This window comes from Boleophthalmus pectinirostris, unplaced genomic scaffold (genome assembly GCF_026225935.1).
Source record: "Boleophthalmus pectinirostris isolate CB_2022bp ecotype Guang Dong unplaced genomic scaffold, ASM2622593v1 HiC_scaffold_4, whole genome shotgun sequence".
Taxonomy (NCBI): Eukaryota; Metazoa; Chordata; class Actinopteri; order Gobiiformes; family Gobiidae; genus Boleophthalmus; species Boleophthalmus pectinirostris.
Genome location: NW_026571353.1, coordinates 11,767,988 through 11,788,410, shown reverse-complemented (window position 1 = coordinate 11,788,410; position 20,423 = coordinate 11,767,988). Strand labels below are relative to the sequence as shown.

At 37.3% G+C, this 20,423-nt stretch overlaps 2 protein-coding genes across 2 annotated transcripts in view; one reads left to right on the top strand and one right to left on the bottom strand.

The window, feature by feature from the left end:
• The first annotated feature begins 278 nt into the window (after positions 1–278).
• rab35b (RAB35, member RAS oncogene family b) lies at positions 279–13,083 on the top strand. Its single transcript, XM_020928260.2, has 6 exons — positions 279–584; positions 3,963–4,013; positions 4,099–4,222; positions 5,624–5,748; positions 6,769–6,893; positions 8,371–13,083. Exons 1-6 carry the CDS (start codon positions 533–535, stop codon positions 8,497–8,499), a joined length of 606 nt encoding a protein of 201 aa, XP_020783919.1. The 5' UTR covers positions 279–532; the 3' UTR covers positions 8,500–13,083.
• Positions 13,084–18,801: 5,718 nt separating this feature from the next.
• The window catches only part of bicdl1 (BICD family like cargo adaptor 1), a 32,571-nt gene continuing 30,949 nt past the window's right edge, over positions 18,802–20,423 (bottom strand). Inside the window, exon 10 of the mRNA XM_055161686.1 lies at positions 18,802–19,265. Coding sequence (XP_055017661.1) covers positions 19,119–19,265 — 147 coding nt within the window. The 3' untranslated portion in view covers positions 18,802–19,118. The remainder of the gene's footprint in view (positions 19,266–20,423) is intronic.

The window sequence follows — 20,423 nt, the reverse complement described above, 5'->3', positions numbered from 1 at the left end:
TTGACGCAGATATGAAGCATCAGGCATGAAATGAAAAACTGGATGACGAAGCCCAGGTCTACACCGAAAATGCCCACCATGGTGTCCTAGTTATCGTGCGTAAACCCTTCATTTATGCTCCTCTTTACATTGAAATTAAATACACGTTAATAAAATCCTCAATGGATTTGAAGACATGTTCAACTCACCGCTCCTTCACCTGTAGTGTGAACCGAAGGGCCGGTGCGCTTTGGCCGGAGTCTGCGCAGTGAGATCGTGTCACAGTTGGGTGCAGGCAGTTCCACAGAAGCAGAAGGAAGCGGAGTTTCCGGCTGTTTGCAGCGCACACAGAGGACCGCTGACGCCGCGAAACCCGACACAAACGCCGCCGGTCCGGGGGGGCTCCACGTCCAACGTCGGTGCGGTCGTCTGCTGTAACACTGGGGGACTTGAGGGTTTGTGTTGAGCATTATAGACCGACCTGTGATTGGAGCCACACCGGACAAACGAGCGGCACAAGGCGGGCGTGAGCCACCACCAGCTACCGGCGGCAATGGCCAGGGACTACGATTACCTCTTCAAGCTGCTCATCATCGGTGACAGCGGTAAGCGAGTCCGGGGATGCGTGACGGGAAGTGGGCCTCTGTATCATTTTACATGAATGTGGGAATGAACACAGCGCTGGGTCTTTTCTATGCTGCACGGCACGGCAATTTAATGAATCTGATTATAATTTTAAGACCAACAATGTTTTAATTCCGAGGCAAATGCAGCATTAGCGCGCTGCGGGGAGAGGGCGGAGGTGTCGTCCGGGTGGTGCATGTCTCAGGCCGGATATCGCCTCCACATCTACGACCCCGGCCTCTTGATTATTCTTTTTACCTTTGGCCTGGACGCGACTTTCAAACGACAAAATGACATTGGAACATGAAGTCAACCGCGTGACTTTAAGATCCTCTGTTTTATTCTCTGTGTTTGTCCATTAGCCTGCTAAGGCTAGTTGGAAGTTGTGCTAACATCTACTGAGCCGTGTTGCTAGTTTGGGGTTTTTGGACAGGGACTGGTACGTGTGTTTTTATACGGTCTATGCTCCAGACGAACACAGGGGCTCATCTACAACATTTACTGAGAAATTTAATAAAATATTAAATATCCACAGTTCAAAATGTTTTTTTCATTCAACTCTGACTCGACTGTAAAAGCTAACCACAGAAACCACAGAAGTGAACGCGGGGAAAATATCTATGTAATAGGTCGCAGATAATGTCTTTCTGGCTGCTTATTGCATGTGCAAAACGTTACTGTGGCCCTCAGCGCGAATACAATGTACTAAAGTCAGAATTACCTTGTGTTATTTAGCTTGTTAGCATGCTAATGTTGGCTGCAGGAAAGCAGGAATGTTGCACTTCTGTCTGGCTTGCAGACAGCTGTTGCTTAATGAAAAGGACAGTATTTTATAGGAGTATCTTTATATTTAGCGATAGATATTGCGTATTTTTGGCACCATATCATGAAAAATCAATTTTCCCAGTTCAGTCCAGTGCAAGCCATTTTGACTGGACTAATTATCATTTTCTTCTCGTTATAATAGATAAAGTGAGTGGTGCATATTGGCAGAATTTGCATATTTCCTGTCGTTTATAGTGCAAAGCACGGTCAAGGTTTTGTAGCACATGAGCATTTGAGCATCTGAACTCCCCCTGTTCCAGTGTACATTGATAATTGTGAACACTTTTTGTTGCTAGTAGTGTATACATTCATTGACAGCTCTGACACTGCTGGCTCTTTGGTGCCTGTCACACTGGGGCCACTGTCCCTTAGAATGAGCCTGAGACCACCACTGTCACTGTGGTAGACTGTAAAAAAGACTGTGAAACAAATCGCCTGACTTTTGGTTCAAAGTTCTGTCTCTGATAGGCAGCACACTTAAAGATCCCATTCACTGCATATAAAGCATAAGACCACAGGATTCTATATCATTATAACCTTGAAGGCTGCAATTTGGAATGCCTTATAAAAAAAATACAAGTCACTAAAATTGGTCTCATAACATTTTTATTAAATTCATCATAAGTCAAATTACTAGAAGTTACACACATTCTACTCTTTATTTCAATTGGACATTGCCATTTATAAAGAAGAAAATCCTTCCAAAGGATTGCAAAGTAAAGGGCAGTTGCTGTCTTAACTCTTTTTGGAAGAAATCTCTATCAACCTGACGGTTGATGGATGTTGTTTTCATGCAATGGACTCAAAATCTTGACCAGAGGTTTACAAGTCACCTCTTGTGACTTGGTTCAGATGACTCATTAATGTGAATTGCTGACATTTTATTTATTATATCCCTATTTTTTCTTTATAGCATAAAACATTGATTCACACTCAAAAGACTGTCTAAGAATAGATTGTTAAAAATAGAGAACACATGAATACTGTTCTTGGACAAAAGCCTGGTGCTCAAATTGACAAAAAAAAATTCAACTATAAATGACATAGCACTTTGAAGATTATTATTAAATTCAACAAAGGAGTTGAGCGCTTTATGCCGGCCGAAACAAACAGCTGACAATAATACAATAGGTGAAGAGAGTTTGAATTGGACCCACCCACGGGCCATAGCCTGCCTCTTCACCTTTTACTTTTGTAACATGATGAGGCAGTGACAGTGAACGTATCCCACTCCTGCTCCTCCTCGCCTTGTCTTGGATAAAAAAAACCCAGATAGAGTTTCATCAAGTCCCCAAAAAGTCTCCCGAGTTATCGGTCTTAAGTTACTAAAGTTATAGAAACAGTCTGGTCTGAATTGTTGCTTGAGGCACTGTTTAATTTAAAATGTTATTCAAGACTCAATACAAACCTCCCAAATATGCCATACTGTCCTTGGTATTGTAACGAGAATAGACAAAAACTGTATAGTTGGCCTTGTCAAACTTGCACACATCTTTTCTACTTATTATTTGTAATTAATTTATTATGTAGGCCATTCATTTTCAGTGGCCTTGTTCACATGTACACCAAAATCTAATTGCAATCTGATTTCTGGACCTTTTAAGATGACATAAATGACATTCAAAGTGCAAAAAGTGATGTGAGTAATATGAGGGAATATGGTAATATGGTGTTATAATTCCTACTGTTATATTCAACCGATATTGAGTGTGTATGTTAATGCAGTGATGAGGACCAAAGAGAACCTTTTTAATTAATCTTGTGGCCTTATATGTAATAGAAATAATTGTGATATCTTGGACTAGGGTTGTCACAACAAAAGTATCCAAAATCAGTATTGATTAGTATTTGAAAATAGTATTGAAGCTATACTACTTTGAGCAAGTATCGCTATCAAAGTAAAAATCATCAGAATAATTTTGAGCTGTATCTGAGCAAGTATAAGAGCACATAGACTAGTATACGCCCATGGACCACTATGGAACCTACCTGGACGACTGAGGGATTACACAGAGATAAGGCCTTATGAGACAAAAGAAAGTACTATGATTTAATGTAAATCTCTTGTCCAAATAAAAAAAGTGTATTCCTCAATATCGAAACCAAGTTTGAAATTTTAGTGTTGTAAAAAAACACTAGCTTGGCCTTGGACTATGCTTTTCACATCAGCCGTGATTCAGTGAAACCAACATGAAGACAATAGTGCTGTTTCTACATCTGTGTATAAACACAGTAGCCAAATTAATACATAATACATTTAAAAATATTTTTGTCATTCTCTAGCCTGTTACAGTGATGGCAAGAAAATGTTACCCTTTACCTCTACAGTTGCATTTTTTTCCAAGCTTGTTTTTTTTCCCTTAAGTATTCTGGTGAGACAATATGATTACAGCTAAGGCACTGAAAACAAACATCTGCTTATAATATATCTGTATGGATTAGCATTTATTATAATACATGAGAAAGCAAAACACAGTTCATTCTCATCTTTTTCAAGATCTAAGTTGTTCCTTGTCTTTGCATGTGTGTTCCAGGAGTGGGGAAGAGCAGTCTCCTTCTACGATTTGCAGACAACACATTTTCAGGTGAGTGCTGCTTCTTGTGCAGATATTTTTAGTCACTGCCGCTATGTTTGTCCTGACTCTTGTCCTCTGTATGTGCTCTTTTCAGGTAGCTATATCACCACGATCGGGGTTGACTTCAAGATCCGGACTGTGGAGATCAACGGAGAGAAGGTCAAGCTCCAGATCTGGGATACGGCAGGACAGGAGCGCTTCCGAACCATCACCTCCACGTGAGTTTAACTGAACACAATCTGAACCATCACCTCTATGTGAGTTTCACTGAACAGAAGCTTCATGGTTAAATGAACAAACTGATAAGTCAACAGGACAAGGTTTGTGCCAAATGACCTAGATGGGCCCCAGAGCTGTTGTTCACCTCTGCTCATAATTCTGTTCAAAATGACCACAGTAATAACCCTCTTCCTTTTCCTTGAGTACTTTAAAGCACAGACAGGCCTACTTTGTGAATATGAATTTATTCTTAATGTTTTGTAAAATAAAATAAAAATAAAATAAAATGTTTTTTTAGATGTATTATAACTCAGACCCAAATTTATGACTCAAGTGACTTGTGAGATTGATTCACTGTATGTCTGGTTGCCTGTAGAAGACATTGAATTGAAATATATTGATATTGTTTCTTAGTTGTACAGTATTATAATAATGAGACCTGTGCAGTGGCTTGGGTTTGAAGGAGGAGCACGAGCCATCCTGCATGTGCCTTGTCATGTTCAGTGCATGGAGCCTGTGGTGTGGCCCTTCATTAGACCCTGAAAGAGCTCACTGTGAATGGGTCAGACTGGGACTGGTTCAGCCATCGGCACAGAAAAGTGTTGTGGCCCTTTTTTGATGCAGGATAAATCAGTTCCTTGCTAGATCCATTCTTCACATTTGTAGATTTGCTCTGGCTGTGCATGTGGAGTTGGATGCTGTTGGTTGTTGTATGGTTAGACCAGTGTTTGCTCAGACTCATGACAGAAACTCTGACACTGACACAAAAGTGAACAAAGCTTCTTTGTTTAGGTCCAGGCCGAGGACTGCAGTGGACACAGTTCTGGTCTGGGTCTGGTCCTGTTTGAGTCAGCTCTATCTCTGATTAGGTCTGATGGGATAAATATTAAGTCTGTTTCCTATTCTCACAGTGGTAAAAATAGTCCTGAAATGCATCTGCCTTCTCCTACCTTTTTATATTTTATATATCAATTCTGGAAGTATTGCAGATACATTGGTAACACATTATATTTACATAATGTGATGTAAATATATTAAAAGAAAACAATGAGAAATGTATATTTTGATTTTAAAATGTGGCGGAGTAAATGTACCCAAAAATGCATGAAAAACTATAATAAAAAATATATATAACTTTAAATGCACTTTAATTTTGACTGTGAAAGCAAAATAAGAAGTTTACTGTTCGGCAAACTGTTGAATTTAAGAATATTAGTATATCAGTGTAGTCAAAATAAATACAGCTTACCTCTGCACTGATTTCCAGATGGCAGTTCATTAAGTATTTTAAATATTTTCATCGTAAATAATCAAAGACCTTAAAATACAGTTAAGAGATGGTATAGACTTGGACTGTCTGTCTCTTACTAAAGCTGTATGCCTCTCTCCTGTGTTTTCAGATATTACCGGGGCACACATGGGGTTATAGTGGTATACGACGTCACCAGTGCAGAGTCATTTGTCAACGTCAAACGATGGCTTCATGAAATAAACCAGAACTGTGATGACGTGTGCCGAATATTAGGTGAGTTTGTCCTTGACTATGACTTGTGGTAAAAATGCTGCACCTTCACTGTAGCTATGGGACACTGTCTTCCTCAGTCCACTGTTTAAAGGTCCTATATTACGCAATTGACTCTTGTGAGCTTTAATTCAAGTTATAATGTCGTTAGATCCTCAAAAATATATCTGGAGTTGTGTTTTGTTTCATTCACATCCTTTAGTATTAGTCAGTCTACAACTCTAAATGGTCCGTTCCACCTTGTGATGTCATGAAGCGGTAGTTTTCATGTTAGCTGCTTTTACCTTTTGTTCAGTAGAGATTGGCAATTCCAGGCTGAAATGTTCTATTATATTTTTTAAAAAAATGAGCTCCGTGTGGTTTCGAGAAACACATGTCCAAATCATTTTAGATATAGACTAATGAACATGAGACCTATAATTTTAGTTAAAGGTGCAACTTTTCTGGTGGAGGGTCTGCCATATTCTTTTCTCCGTTATTGCTTTGTCTGGAATGTTTCGCAGTATTTCGCATTAAACCTTTCTATCTTCATGGAGACCAAACCAGACCAAATTGCAGGTCAGGTCTGTGGAATGCCACTCACAGTTCTTCTAGAGTTCTTTGAGCTATAAACCACCTGTAATTTAATACATGTAAGTAGCGCTATTTGTCATACTGTAGAATATTCCAATGCCATATCCATAGAAAGAAGTAGGTGACAGACCCCCAACCAGAAAAGGTACACAATGCACCTTTAACATAACTCAAAAAAGAATTTTATTAACACATTTTGTATTTGATCTTTTAAATGTATACTTTCATTAGACTGGCAAACTACCTCTTTAGGTAGTCTTTAGGTCTTTAGACATAAGTTAGCACATAGCTGTATTTTGATTTTGGAAAACTGACTATTGGAAAAATGAAATTGAAATTGAATTGCAGAAACACGCTTTTGCTCCATGAATGTACAGTGTGAAAGAATTACATTTATAATATAAAAACTCTGTGCTTCAGTGTGGTCATCCCTGTGTTTTCTTTCTGTAGTGGGGAACAAAAATGATGACCCAAACTCTAAAGTGGTGGAGACGACAGATGCACAGAAGTTCGCAGAGCAGATGGGCATTAGCCTGTTTGAGACTAGCGCGAAAGAAAACATCAACGTGGAAGAGGTAGGCATTGTGTGCGAGCTACGCCTGGTATGTACCCAGCATGCCTCAAGACTTACACAGTCGTCAGGAGTCAGGCGTAATGAGTCTGGTCCGATGAATGAAATTGAAAATATCCTGATTCAAAAATGTTTTTCAGTTGATACTGACAACTAAGGATGTAACAATAACCGAAATATGGCGATATCGTATCGTCAGAAGTCTCATTAATATCATTGGCTGTCACAATATATCAGATTATAAGTTCCGTTGCTTAAATGCATTGTTTTATAGTAGCAATGGCTAATAAAGATAGGGAAGTACATATAGCATGATTCATTTCAGTGCAGACAACATGAAGAAATATGTTTTTTACTTTAATTCTTGCGATTTATGTAATAATTAAGTAATAATTCGCACAAAAATCTTGTCAAGGTCTTTTAAAAGCAAAAAAGTATCCTATCTACAATTATATTATCCTTGCCAAAATATTGCAATAAATATCAGGGGCTGGGAAGTTAATCACATTATTATCAAGACAGAGAGAGTTATTGCAATTTGTCAATGATCAGCTCAGGTTTAATCGAGAGGTCCACAGTCAATCATGTGTCAGTATAAGGATGTGGTTTGGAGCAGAGTTCAGACTTCCTGTTAAATGGCCTTAATTAAAAGACTGTATTGATTTATGTTCAATTCAAGAATTCAAGTATTAATTCAAACACATTACATGTAGCATAACCTGCTATTTCATCTGACTTTTTGTAAAGGACAATGTGAAAACATTTGCTCATACTCTACAGGGGCGATAGTAGCTCAGTTGGTCGAGCGTTTGTCCACTGATCAGAAGGGTGGCCTTTTGAATCCTGCTCTCCATATAAACATCATTAGTTGAGCGGTCAGATCCAGTGACCCACAGGTTGGCGGTATGATTCCAGCTCCCACAGATGAATGCTGCATTTGTGTCCTTGGGCACTTAACCCACTTTGGCACTTAACCCACTTTGCCCCCAGTGCGTTTGTACACTGGTATATGAATGTGTGGGTGGGTTCCTTGATGTGAAGTGCTTTGAGTGGTTGAAGGTGGAAAAAGCACTGTATAAAGAGAGTAATATAGTTTATTGAATGGTGCATCTTGAAATCTGACTTATTCATACCAAATGTATTAGACATTATCTTTAAGTTCTAAAACAGGTGTTGTATCAACACCAAAACTAAGAAGAAACAGGCTCGGTGGCAAAGCGGTTAGCACTTTTGCTTCACAGCAAGAGGGCAGTGTGGGGCCTTTCTCTGTGGAGTTTGCATGTTCTCCCTGTGCCTGTATAGGTTTCTTCCGGGTGCTCCGGTTTCCCCTACCACTATGGACATGTGCAGTAGGGTCCACTATGGGGCCAACTCCTCCCCTGAAAAAGAGTGTCAGCTCTCAGACCCTTCACACATGTACAGTACAACACATCTCAATCCGCAGTGAGCCCTTTTAATAATGTTGTGCTTGTGGTCCACAGATGTTTAACTGCATCACGGAGCTGGTGCTCAAAGCCAAGAAGGACGTGCTCGCCCGACAGCAGCAGCAGCAACAGAATGACGTGGTGCGACTCACTCGAAACAGTAAACGAAAGAAAAAGTGCTGCTAGCAAACTCCCCGCTAACCTCACATTTTTGTCATCGACCCACATGCATTTTACACCCACGGGACTCAGAGCATCTAAATTAAAGATAAAGTTTAATAAATATACAGTTTAAAAAATGGAAAATGTCCCCTTTGGACTAATCATAAAGACTTTAAAGTGTACAGATTTTATTAGACGTCAAAGCAAGTTTTATTTGCATTTCAGCAGATGGGCACTATCGCATATATATCGAGACCCTTGTTTGTGTAAGGGTCTGGAGCTTACAACTGACGCCATGTTGCATTCACTGTCCCATCTCCGCCCTCTTTTTCCTCCTCATTTTCCTCTTCCTCCTCTCTCCACTGCACACGGGACATTCAGAGCCAAAACCTCTGCGTCTTCGAGAAGGAGGATTAATTTTTGTGGATCTATTTTTCTGTGGTAATTTTTTTTTTCTTTTCTTCTCGGAAGCTCTTTGAAGGGTTGTTAGTTTGAAAGAAGTTTGTGATGGTTTTAGACATCCGTGTTGCCACCTCAATGCATTTTAATATGGAATTAAAATCACAACATAGAATAATAGCGACAAACTAACCCACAAATGGACAGAACTGCTGACCTGTAGTTTTTTAACTGTCTATATATTGCCAAGCTCCCCACCTTGTACCGTCTAACCTCCACTAGTGCTGAGCCAACAACGTGATCAGTTTTATTCCACCATTTTTAAAGTGCAACACAGCAGTGAAACTTGGTGATGTACCACTTTAACCACCAAACTTCACTGCGGTCTTACTATGCTTTTAACTCCTCTCATTTTTAATACATGAATACTGCCAATATTATTATTATTATTATTATTATTATTATTAAGAGAACATGCTCTCATTGGACTGTTGCCATAGCGCCCCCAGGTGTTTGGGGGTATGACTGTTGAAGTGCTCAGGGCTGCCCTCCCTCTTCCACTCTTCTGTCTGATGGTGTTTTTCTCGCAGCCACAGGCATCCATGTCCCAGGACCATGTCCACAAGTATCGCGCACGTCTCACACTGTATAAAAAGATGGATAGTTTGTTTTGACCTGTTCTTCTGCACTATGTAACTTTTCGGCTGGGGGTCCATCACCTTCTTATTTCCTTGGGTATGTCATTGCTCTACTTCAGATGTTCCACAGTATGACATTAAACAGCTCTACCATACGTGTATTCATTTACAGGTGGTTTTATAGCTCAAAAATACCTGAATGCGAGTAGAGGTGCCTCTCCACAGATCTGACCGGTAACTTTATCTGGTTTGGTTTCCATGAAGATAGAAAGGAAAGAAAAGAAAAGAAAAGCATTTGATGGCCCCTCCACCAGAAAAGTTACACAGTGCAAGTTTTAAAGGAGACATATGCAGAATTCACATTTTGAGCTTGAGCCTATTCTATACATACCTATTGGAGCTTGTATTTAAATCCATAAATCCAAATTGGTTATTATTATTATTTCAAGTTTCCATAGGCACAGACAAAATTAGATGCCCTGTATTTTACCGTTTGACATAGTTCACCCCCTACTGTGGCCACATGAGGGCGCCAGATATCTAACTTATAATTGAGTAGTGCATCAAAAACAACGTTAAATTCCAATGAAAACGTGTTTTTAAAATATTCCTTTTAATGACAAACTTTATTATTGGACGCAAGATCTAGCTTTAGCTTTTAACCCCAAATTGTCATTCTTCAGCTAATAGTGTATACTACAGTAGCTATTAGTCTAGTTTGGTTAATGTTATAAGATGACTGATGGAAGCTGAACTTGAAAAGTTTTGTAAGTGTATAGAAAGCACGTTGCATGGATTGTCATCATAAAGCACCTTAGTGGGATGTGACTCTAAATGTGAAGATATATTGTCTTGGCTATAATGCATTAATAGAGCAATAATGTAAAAAAGACATAGAGGAAAAGATTATCCAAATTATTTTTTTACCTTCATATCAACTTATATTTTCTATACATAAATTATGTTGGAGCCAAGCTTCTCTTATGTGCAAGGATTTGTCTGGTCTTATAGGACCCGGGACCCTTTGAGATGTGGGAAATGGTGCTTAATTAGCATAATGGCAAGTAGCAAATGTATGACAACCAGTCTACTTGAAAATGTGTGTTTTAAAATAGGAATTCTTGCAGCCTACAGCCCTCTATCAACTTTAGATTAGCCAAAAATAGAACTGAATAAATATTAACTGCCACACTTAAATATATGTAAAGCTTTATGTATTTACTTTAATTCGAAGTTAACTCTTCAGCGTCTAATATTGCCCAGTATCCAAGAAGCTATGTTGTTATTTTTGTACATATATTAGACTTTTAACCATAACAAATTAAAATTTAAATGGCATCTTTTACATTTCTGTGTAATAGCTACTCTTGGTATCCTACAATGACGAATAATCTTAAGGTGCACTACGTAATTTATCGGTTGGGGGCGTCACCTGCTTGTTTCTAGTTATTGCTCTGCTGGGAATGTTCCGAAGTATGACATTAAACATCTCCACCATACATTTATTCTATAACAGGTGGTTTTACAGCTCAAAATATTTAGAAAAACAGGCATTCTGACTGTGAGCGGGGTTGCCTCTCCACAGAACTGACCTGTAAATTGGTCTGGACTGTGTGACATCCTAGACAAGCAATAACATCATGGAGAAAAGCATTTGATGGACCCTCCACCAGAAAAGTTACACAGTGCACCTTTGATATTGTTCAAGTGTTTAAATTGTATTGTCTCTTGAACTCCTGACTGAAAGATAATTCTAAACTATTTGATAAGCAACACTGTCCATCTTTTTATACAGTATACAGAATAGTGGACCTCACTTAACGCCAAGATGTTTTGATGTAATTTTGTTTTTGTGCATGAAAAGTGTTAAATATCTTCTCAAAGCATTTTCGAGGTGTAATATTCAGTTTTGGTCCTGGTTTGCCTGTACACGTTACTGTACAACTGACACGTTACTGGACATTGTGTTTCATTGAAAACCGTGGAACTTTGTGAACCAATGAAATTCTTCACAATGCATCTCTTTTTACTGACATTTAAACTTTTATTTTTTTGATTTGGGAGAACAAGTGAAAGGAAAAGTTGGATTCTTTACCTCCGCACTTTGGCCAACAGCAGTGGCTGAAAAAAATGCTATCTAAACTCATTCAACCTTATCATTTCTATTCATTACGTGTATGTATATATAAATATATTTGTGTGTTAATATTCAGTATGAGACCTGCACACAGAGAGCGTTTGACTGTGCGGCTGTCAACAAAAGAGAAGTTTGAGATTGACGCAAATGGGGCTGTATACAGTAGCTGTAAAGGTAATTCCAATTATAAACTCATTCTCTGTCAGCATTTGAAGATGAATATAGCAACCTAGTATTAAAAATAAAAACTTTTATTGTTTTAAATGTCAAAATTTATTAGGATAAAAGTATTCAGATAATTTATATATTCTATACTCATTTCTATGCAATTGAAAAGCTGTTGTCTTCATATAGACACAATATGACTATGGGGGAGATAAATATTGACTGAAAAAAAGATTAATTTACCATATTGTTTTTTTCGATCCTCAAACTAAATGTGTTTAATATTATAGCTTAAGTACAAGTACAATCACACCTGTGTAAGGCTATAAAATGCTGCCAGAGATTACATTAAAGGGACTGTTTGGAATTTTGGACATAAGGCCTCATTTCTTAGTTAGTCAGAGTGTTGGAAATGTGTGGAAACACTTTTTTAAATACTCCATCCAGTCCTTGTATTTGCAGAGGTCACTGGTGCTAGGCTAGTGCATGTCAATGGCCATAGTTAGCCTGCCACTAAAAACAGTCTTACCCACTCCACAAAACACCCAAAGCAAAACAATTATAATGCCAGACTGTCGATGTGAATGTCCGTGACAGTAGAATAATTTTTGAAGTAAAACCAATCTTGCATTTGAAGGATTTATGTCTGAGCAGCAGCAGCGAGTTGTACTTCCTGATAGAAAGCTTGGCAGTGGCGGACTGACATATGAGAAAATAGTCCCTGACAAATAATGCGATGCAAGTTAAATTTTATTTCAAACATTATTCTATCAGCTGGACAGGATGGAATATTTAAAAAAGCGTCTCCACAAGTCTCCAACACTCTGGTTACCAAGGAAATTAAGTCCTATGTCCAAAATTCTGAACTGTCCCTTTAAACTAACCATAAAACAGGTTATGCAGTTTGATAATTAAATAGCTAATTCTGAATTCTTAGCTGTCATGCATCTCTAGTTTGAACCACACATTGTTTAGAAAATTTAAGGAACTGCATACAGCCTTATTTCAATTCAAACCCTAATGAGCAGTGTGTGCAATGTTGGGAATCCACTCGGCTGTGGTCTGCTGTACACTGGAACAGATTTGTACTTTTCATTTCCCCACATCAGTTTAATCAATGATCAATAAATAATATACACTTTAAAGGAACAATATCGGACATGTGACCATCTCATCTGTCAGTGGCTTGGTCTTAACTTCATTTGCAAACCTGTGTCTTTCTGTTTATTTGCTTTTTCTGTGAATAAAGATTATATGGGAGGAACTGTGCTTTGGTCTTTGGCAAGCCTTTTACTTGAAACTATGTTAACATAGCATCAGATTTTTTTAAAATAATGAATTAAATGTACAATAATATGGTATAAACAGTCTTTATTTAAACAACAGTATGTAATTTTTCAACATTAAGTGCATTGTGTAACTTTTCTAGTGACGAGTCTGTCAGATACTTTTCTCCATGGATATGTTATTGCTTTTTCTGGATTGTTTCACAGTATGATATTAAACCTTTCTATGTTCATGGAGACAAAACCAGACCGAGTTACAGGCCAGTTCTGTGGAGAGGCAACCCCGCTCACAGTCAGAATGCCTGTTTTTCTGTGTATTTTTGAGCTATAAAACCATCTGTAATTGAATAAATTTAAGGTAGAGCTGCTTAATATCATCCTGTTGAACATTCCACCTAGAGCAATGACAGGTAACAGACTATCTACCAGAAAAGTTACACAATGCACCTTTAAATAATGGCACTTTGTTGTATTACCATGAGGTGTTATATCCTTCAGTTGTCCTTTATAGAGATCCATGGGCATATACTAATCTACTAATCTACTAGTCTTAATATTTCTTAGTTCTAATTAAAAAAAAAAAATATGTAAAAGTTATTCAGGAAAGGTTCATTTCCGTCAGTCTGATGTGACTTTTTTTTTGGTACTGATACATGCCCAAGTGACTATCTAGTTTCTATGTATTGGTCCAGAGAGCGGAAGCTGTCATGTGCTTTCTTTACCAAAATTAATGAACCTGAGATTTTTGGACTTTCCAGGAGTTTGATCGTGCTTTCTCATGCTTCTTTTTTATTATCGATAACTGCCCAAATGAGTGTCTAGTTTCAAGTATAAATTAGTATCTGTTTTTCGATACTTTTAACAACCCTAATATAAACATAAAAGCAGTCATGAACTACTACTATCATAAACATCATGACTATAGTGATAATATGTTATACTGTACTCCATATTTTATAATCTATAGAAACATATTCTCAGTCAGAGTACAGAAATAACTAAATACATTGACATAAACTTTGGATATTAGATTATAGATCTATTTCCCATAAAAGCACAAGTCAGGTTTCTAAAAAGATATTTAATTGAAAAAACATTAGTCTACAGTGTCAAAATGTGAAAGATACAAACAAAAACATTTGAAGATATAAGACAAATGAGACTCATGAATGGTATTGATTTTGACAAACAGAAAAACATGATATAATCTAAAGTATTCACCAGTAATTAAGAGAAAGGTCAAAGGGTATATTTTTAAATAGGCTCATGTCAGTTGGTGTTGGAGAGATTTTAATCATACTATACATTTTTATTTATGACTGGTCATTACATTTTAATATTTAAATTACCCTAAAGCTGTCAGTTGTGCGTTGTATAGCAGCTTTTTAAAAATATTTTTGACAAATTGAATTGTAATTATTGTAAATTGTCCATTTACATTTGACGGACTTATCACATTGTCCAAAAAACATAAAACACAACACTTTTCTATTGTTAGCTTTGACAAAGTTATAGTTTTATCAGATTGTTTTGAGATTTTGTTGCAAATATAGGGAAAAAGTGAGAGACTGGACAACAAAAGAGTGACAAAATGAATTCTACAAATAACTTACAAGTCATTTTATCCTAAAAATATTTAATTGAAAAAACTTCCATATAAATATATCACTTTTGACCAAACCTAGTCAACATTTTAGTTATAAAAATCAGTCTTTGGGTTGATCCTTCCCAACAATTAGCAATCGAACCAAGACATCTGCATAGCTGCTTTTTACTCCAGGTCAAAGCATCAACGAACCAGGACCAGCAGTTACATTCACATTCCTTATTATTATTCAGTGGTGGAAGGTAACGAAGTACTAAAGTAAAAGTACAACATTTAAGTACAAATTTTAGGTATCTGTACTTTTCAGTCAGCTTTACAGTGGATGCTTTTTACTTTTACTTCACTACATTTGAGAACGTGTATCTGTCCTTTCTACTCCACTAGATTTTAAATCTGGACTGAAGTAAAAAGTACTTTTTTTTATGGTGTGACTTTATTTTTTAGCACATTTAATTTGAGTTTCCATTGCAACTTTGAGCAAACCAAATACACAAATACACAAAAACAGCTAGAAAAATCAATTGAATCATTTAAAATCAGTTTAATTCTTTATCAAAATCACTACATTTCATCCTTTAATCATTATAAAAATCTCTGCTAAATAATTCTATTTTTCACTCTTTAAGTGCATTTTTAAACAGATTCTTCAGTAGATTTTTTCATGTGATACTTTAAACTTTTTACCTTTGATCTGTACTTTTACTTAGATAATAAAATAGTACTTCATCCACCACCATTGTTATTACCCATGAAATCAGATATGGAGTTTGTAAGGAAGCCCAGCGGGGTCAAACAAACCAAAGTGCACATGAACCGTTGAAGATATCTTGCGACGCAGGTCCAGCAATCCACCTCTTTGTGATTCCTGACATATGGCTGCGTTCACACATAAGTCAAGACAGATTTTATAGATTTTTAAGTATGATTATAAAGTTTGAAATCCAGAATTGAATCGAGTCTGGATATGTAACTTGGAGATAAGACATTGTTTTAACTTCTGTGAGTGGACGCAGCCATACTCAACCCTGCTTTTCAAGTTGATGTAAACATTTTGTGGGTTTGGTCGATTAGGAAGATGATTGATGTCACGTGGACAGTGTAAGTGCCGTTTCTCAAAATAATGCATGATTTTTATGTTAAAGATTTTGATGTAGAAAAATAACATATCTTTATTATTATGATCAAACTACAGCCCCAGTGGTCCATTCATTTGTCACTGCTATAAGAGGCACACAACAAGCTGCTCTCGACTGGACATGATATATGCATAAGAGGGTGAGCTTTAAACTAAAGTGCTTTTGATGATTAGAACTACAGTATATCAAGGCATTATGGGAAGTATATTGCTGTAACTGGCACCATACCATACAGATTTTACACAGAAAAAGTGAGGCTATCATTTGTCTAAAACTGGAGGAATTTATCTAACTACAAATTCTTGTCATTTTAATTTTTGTGTTGTGTTCTAGATATGTTCAATAGTCTTTGTACAGCATGGGTTTTATTAAAATTTTTGGTGGCAGTGATAGTCTTTGATTGGTTTTATATGCAATGTTTTAATACATTTTTAGGAATGTAAGAAGCAGAGGTGGGACCAAGTCACTGTTTTGCAAGTAAGTCTCAAGTCTTTGACCTCAAGTCCGAGTCAAGTCCCAAGTCAAATACAGGCAAGTCCAAGTCGAGTCTCGAGTCACTGGCTCATAAGTCCAAGTCAAGTCCAAGTCATCTACTTTGAGCTTCAAGTCATTTCTAGTCTTTAAACCAAACCAAATATATCTTAGATTTTTGCTATTTATATGAATTTTAAAATAATTATACTCAAAAAATCATGGTATATTTATATATGAGTATTTATAGTTGTATAAATGGAAGGGTTGTGTTCTGTGTAGTTCCCTCTGTTTTACACTATTGCACTGTATATTACTGTATATTACTGTAGTACATTTGAGGATACCATCTCACAGTACTTCAGTTACAACCAAAGCAATGAACAGAGAAGTGACAGGGACATGTACCAGTTTATTCCTGTAAAATTAAGCACCACATTTATCAGCTGTAAAGAGAAAAGTCTTTTTTAAAAACATATATTTTTTTTAGGAGAAACATCAAGTCTTCTCAAGTCACTGACCTTCAAGTCCAAATCAAGTCCCAAGTCTTAGTCTATAGTCATCTGTCCAAGTTACGACTTGCAAGTCCCCAACTCTGGTAGGAAGTGTGGGCATTATCCAGGAAATAACTAGGAGCAGATCTATGGATAAGATCATATTTCAGTGGGAGTTTTAGCAGTACAAATATATAATTCAAGGAAATGTTTAGTATTTTAAATGTTTAAGTTCCAAGTTCTTCGACTAGTGTTCTATAGAAAAGAAATAGGTTGTGTATTTTATATTTTGGCTGCTTAAGGGCAGCATCAGCAAAGTAAGTCACAGTGACCAATTTTGGAAATAAAGTGCATTTTCCAGCTGTAGCCACTTAGGTCCTTATATTTATATTTTTATGATTTTCTCATTCTCGATCTTGCATTGCATACAGTTTATTATATTGTGTTAGAGCAAACATTGGGTAGCTAACAGGGATTGTTGGTTAATCATAAATATTGAGTCATGTGACAGCATTCATACAAAAATAGCAGACCATGAAAGTGCATTGAGAGATATGGCCATATATAAACTATTATGTTGATATCACAAAACTATATATGGTCAAAATATGTTTCTTTGTATTGGCCCAGAGAGGTAGCTGTTGTGTGCTTTCTTTAACCAAATGAATGAACCTGAGATTTTTGGAGTTTCCTGGAGTTTGATCACACTCTCTCGCTGTCATACATGTTAACCCTGGTTCAGATGTGCTCCTGTTGCCATAACTACAGGCTTTCACTTTCGTTTTCCACATTCGGCAGTGGGCAGAGAAGACACTACAAACACCTTCGCTTTGGAGGTAAACTGAGCATCTTTTGTGAGTAGCATTCTTGCACCAGCTTGACCAGTAAATAGGAAATAATGGACCAGTGAATCTTCGTACAGCATCAGGACCGCAAAGCCAGATTATCACTTTAACATGGCTCCTGTTAGTGGAGTGTATTAGGCAAAATTGTGTGTGTTTGGAACAGTTTGACAGCGCTGAAATTAAAAGGACAACCTACAAGTCAATGCTGGTTTTAAAAGAAATGTGACGATATGTTTATTTCATATAATAATCATTTGCTGCATATGGGACTCTCTTATGTTTATTACTATTATGTTATGTTCATTCAGACTAGTAGAAGCAACTTTTGCTTCTACTACTTAAAGTAGTTCAGACAGTTCAGAATTTTGGACATAGGGCCTCATTTCCTAGTGAGCCAGAGTGTTGGAGATGTGTGGAGACACTTTTTGAAATATTCCATCCAGTCCTTGTATATGCAGAGGACACTGATGCTAGGCTAGTGCATGTCAATGGCCATAGTTAGCCTGCCACTAAAAACAGTCTTACCCACTCCACAAAGCACCTGAAACAAATCTGTTATTACACTAGACTGTCGATGTAAATGTCTGTGTTGATAGAATAATGTTTGAAATAAAACTAACCTTGCATCTCATGAATCATGGCATGTTGAGGGACTATTTTCTCATATATCAGCCTGCCGCTGCCAAACTTTCTATCAGGAAGTACAACTCGCTGCTGCTTAGACATAAATCCTTCAAATGCAAGGTTGGTTTTGCTTCTAAAATTATTCAATTGACAGACATTTACATTGACAGTCTCGCATAATAATAGATTTGTTTCAGGTGTTTTGTGGAGTGGGTAAGACTGTTTTTAGTGGCAGGCTAACTATGGCCATTGACATGTGCTAGCCTAGCACCAGCGACCTCTGAAAATACAAAGACTGGATGGAACATTTTAAAAAGTGTCTATACACATCTCCAACACTAGGAAATGAGGTCCTATGTCCAAAATTCCGAACTGTCCCTTTAACTTGTAAATCAGTAACTAGAGGAAAGCTTTTGAACTGGTTCATAAGCCAGATCCATTAGATTTCAGTATAATTTTCCAGATAGTTTACAGATTTTTTTGGTGGATCATATTAAATCCATACTTACTGTTAGGATACGGCAGTCTAGTATCTTTAAAATAAGGATTTATTTTGGTAAGAAGTGGTGGGGCTAAAATGAAAGACTATTGTTCTAATCTAATTTGTACTTCAAAGTTACTTGTAATAGAAGCAGCATTTCCAAGGTGATAAGGCCACACACAGTAACATTATTTTGGTCCATTAATTCCTATGATGACAAGTTGCTCACCTGTAGATAGTAGGAATGGGCAGAGAAAGTGCAAAACCACCCCGTCCTATCTGTACCCCTCTTTGGTGCCCTCTCACCCCCCTCTCCCCCTGGCTCCTGCGTGACTGTGTGCTGCGGGACAGTCCATAAGGTTCAGTTCTTTTTGAAGAAAGAGAAAAGTGTCCTGTCCCGTTGGTGGATGCGGCGAGTGCGTCTGGAGCTCTGTCCTGCCAGAGGGGGGCGCCACTCGTCCTGATGTTTGTCCATCAGCTGCTGGTCTATCACTCTGTGCATATCATCCTGAAAGTTGAGTAACAAAAAAGCATGTTAATTTTTTTAGGTAAAAAAAAATTGAGATAGATACTTTAAATTCCGTAATGTTAGAAAATCTTCCCTTCTCTTGACCAGGAAACAGTTCACCTTTAAGTTTAGTATGTTGAATAAAACAATGTTTTTCACCTTGTAACGTAAACAAAATGTTATACACAGTAAGTGACAACAACAGCAAAATAAAATTCTGTTTCACTTGAGATAATCATACATCAATATGATAAATATGACTCAAGATGATCTTCCACAAAAGACAGCGAGGGACATAGAAGAGTGATTTGTAAATTAAAAGTTAATGATGGGATGAAATGGTCCAGTTGTGATCCGTGAAGCTGAGATGAGACAGGGGGGCTCACCTCTAAGGCAGAAGGGGGGGCACCACGGGGGAAAGAGGGAGGTACGGAAGCGGAGAAAGGCCACTAGATCAGAAACCACAAGAGCCAAACAGTAAAGAGCCCTGAAGAGGCAAACTGTGGGCGGGAGAGAGAGGAGAGAGGAGCAGGTTACAGATGCCGGGATGGGCTTAGAGACTGGAGGGCTCATTTAGTCTTGTTCTAAGTATTTAATTACGAAGGATTTAAAGGGGAGTTTGTATTATACAGGGGGCATTTTCACAGATAATAAACCATTTAAAGTCCACACACCTTCACCAGACTTATTCAGATCACTACAAAGTACCTTCATTAGACAGCAAACCAATTTCAGTGCAGGCAGTTCTTGTTTTTGGTCTGATTTCATCTGTCTCACATCTCAGTGGGTTGTTGTTTTTAGGTGGAAGTCAATATTTAGTGGTGTTTAGTTGTTTTCTATAGATATTAAGTCACACTATACTAATATTTATTCAGTTCAAATATTGCATACGCAAACGTTATCATAGTTTATATTATACTATTATTATTCATTATTTTATGTTGTTTCATACTGCAGAAAAACATTCCTATTCATATGAGTGAATTTTGTTCCCTAACAATGGCACTGATAAATGTTTTCTTATTCTGATTCTGACAAAATTCAATGACTAAATGTAGTATTACAAATACACAGAGTTATATTTGTTCCTATATTTGTTTACGATGATGTTAGAAGGATGAATCAATTTCAACTTAACATTTGGAGATAGGGCAGTTA

Excerpts from the sequence above, each read along its gene's own strand:
- rab35b (XM_020928260.2), top strand. The coding sequence starts at position 533 with ATGGCCAGGGACTACGATTACCTCTTCAAGCTGCTCATCATCGGTGAC. Across the intron at positions 4,014-4,098 it reads TGCAGACAACACATTTTCAG|GTAGCTATATCACCACGATC; the intron begins GTGAGTGCTGCT and ends TGCTCTTTTCAG. Across the intron at positions 5,749-6,768 it reads TGACGTGTGCCGAATATTAG|TGGGGAACAAAAATGATGAC; the intron begins GTGAGTTTGTCC and ends TTCTTTCTGTAG.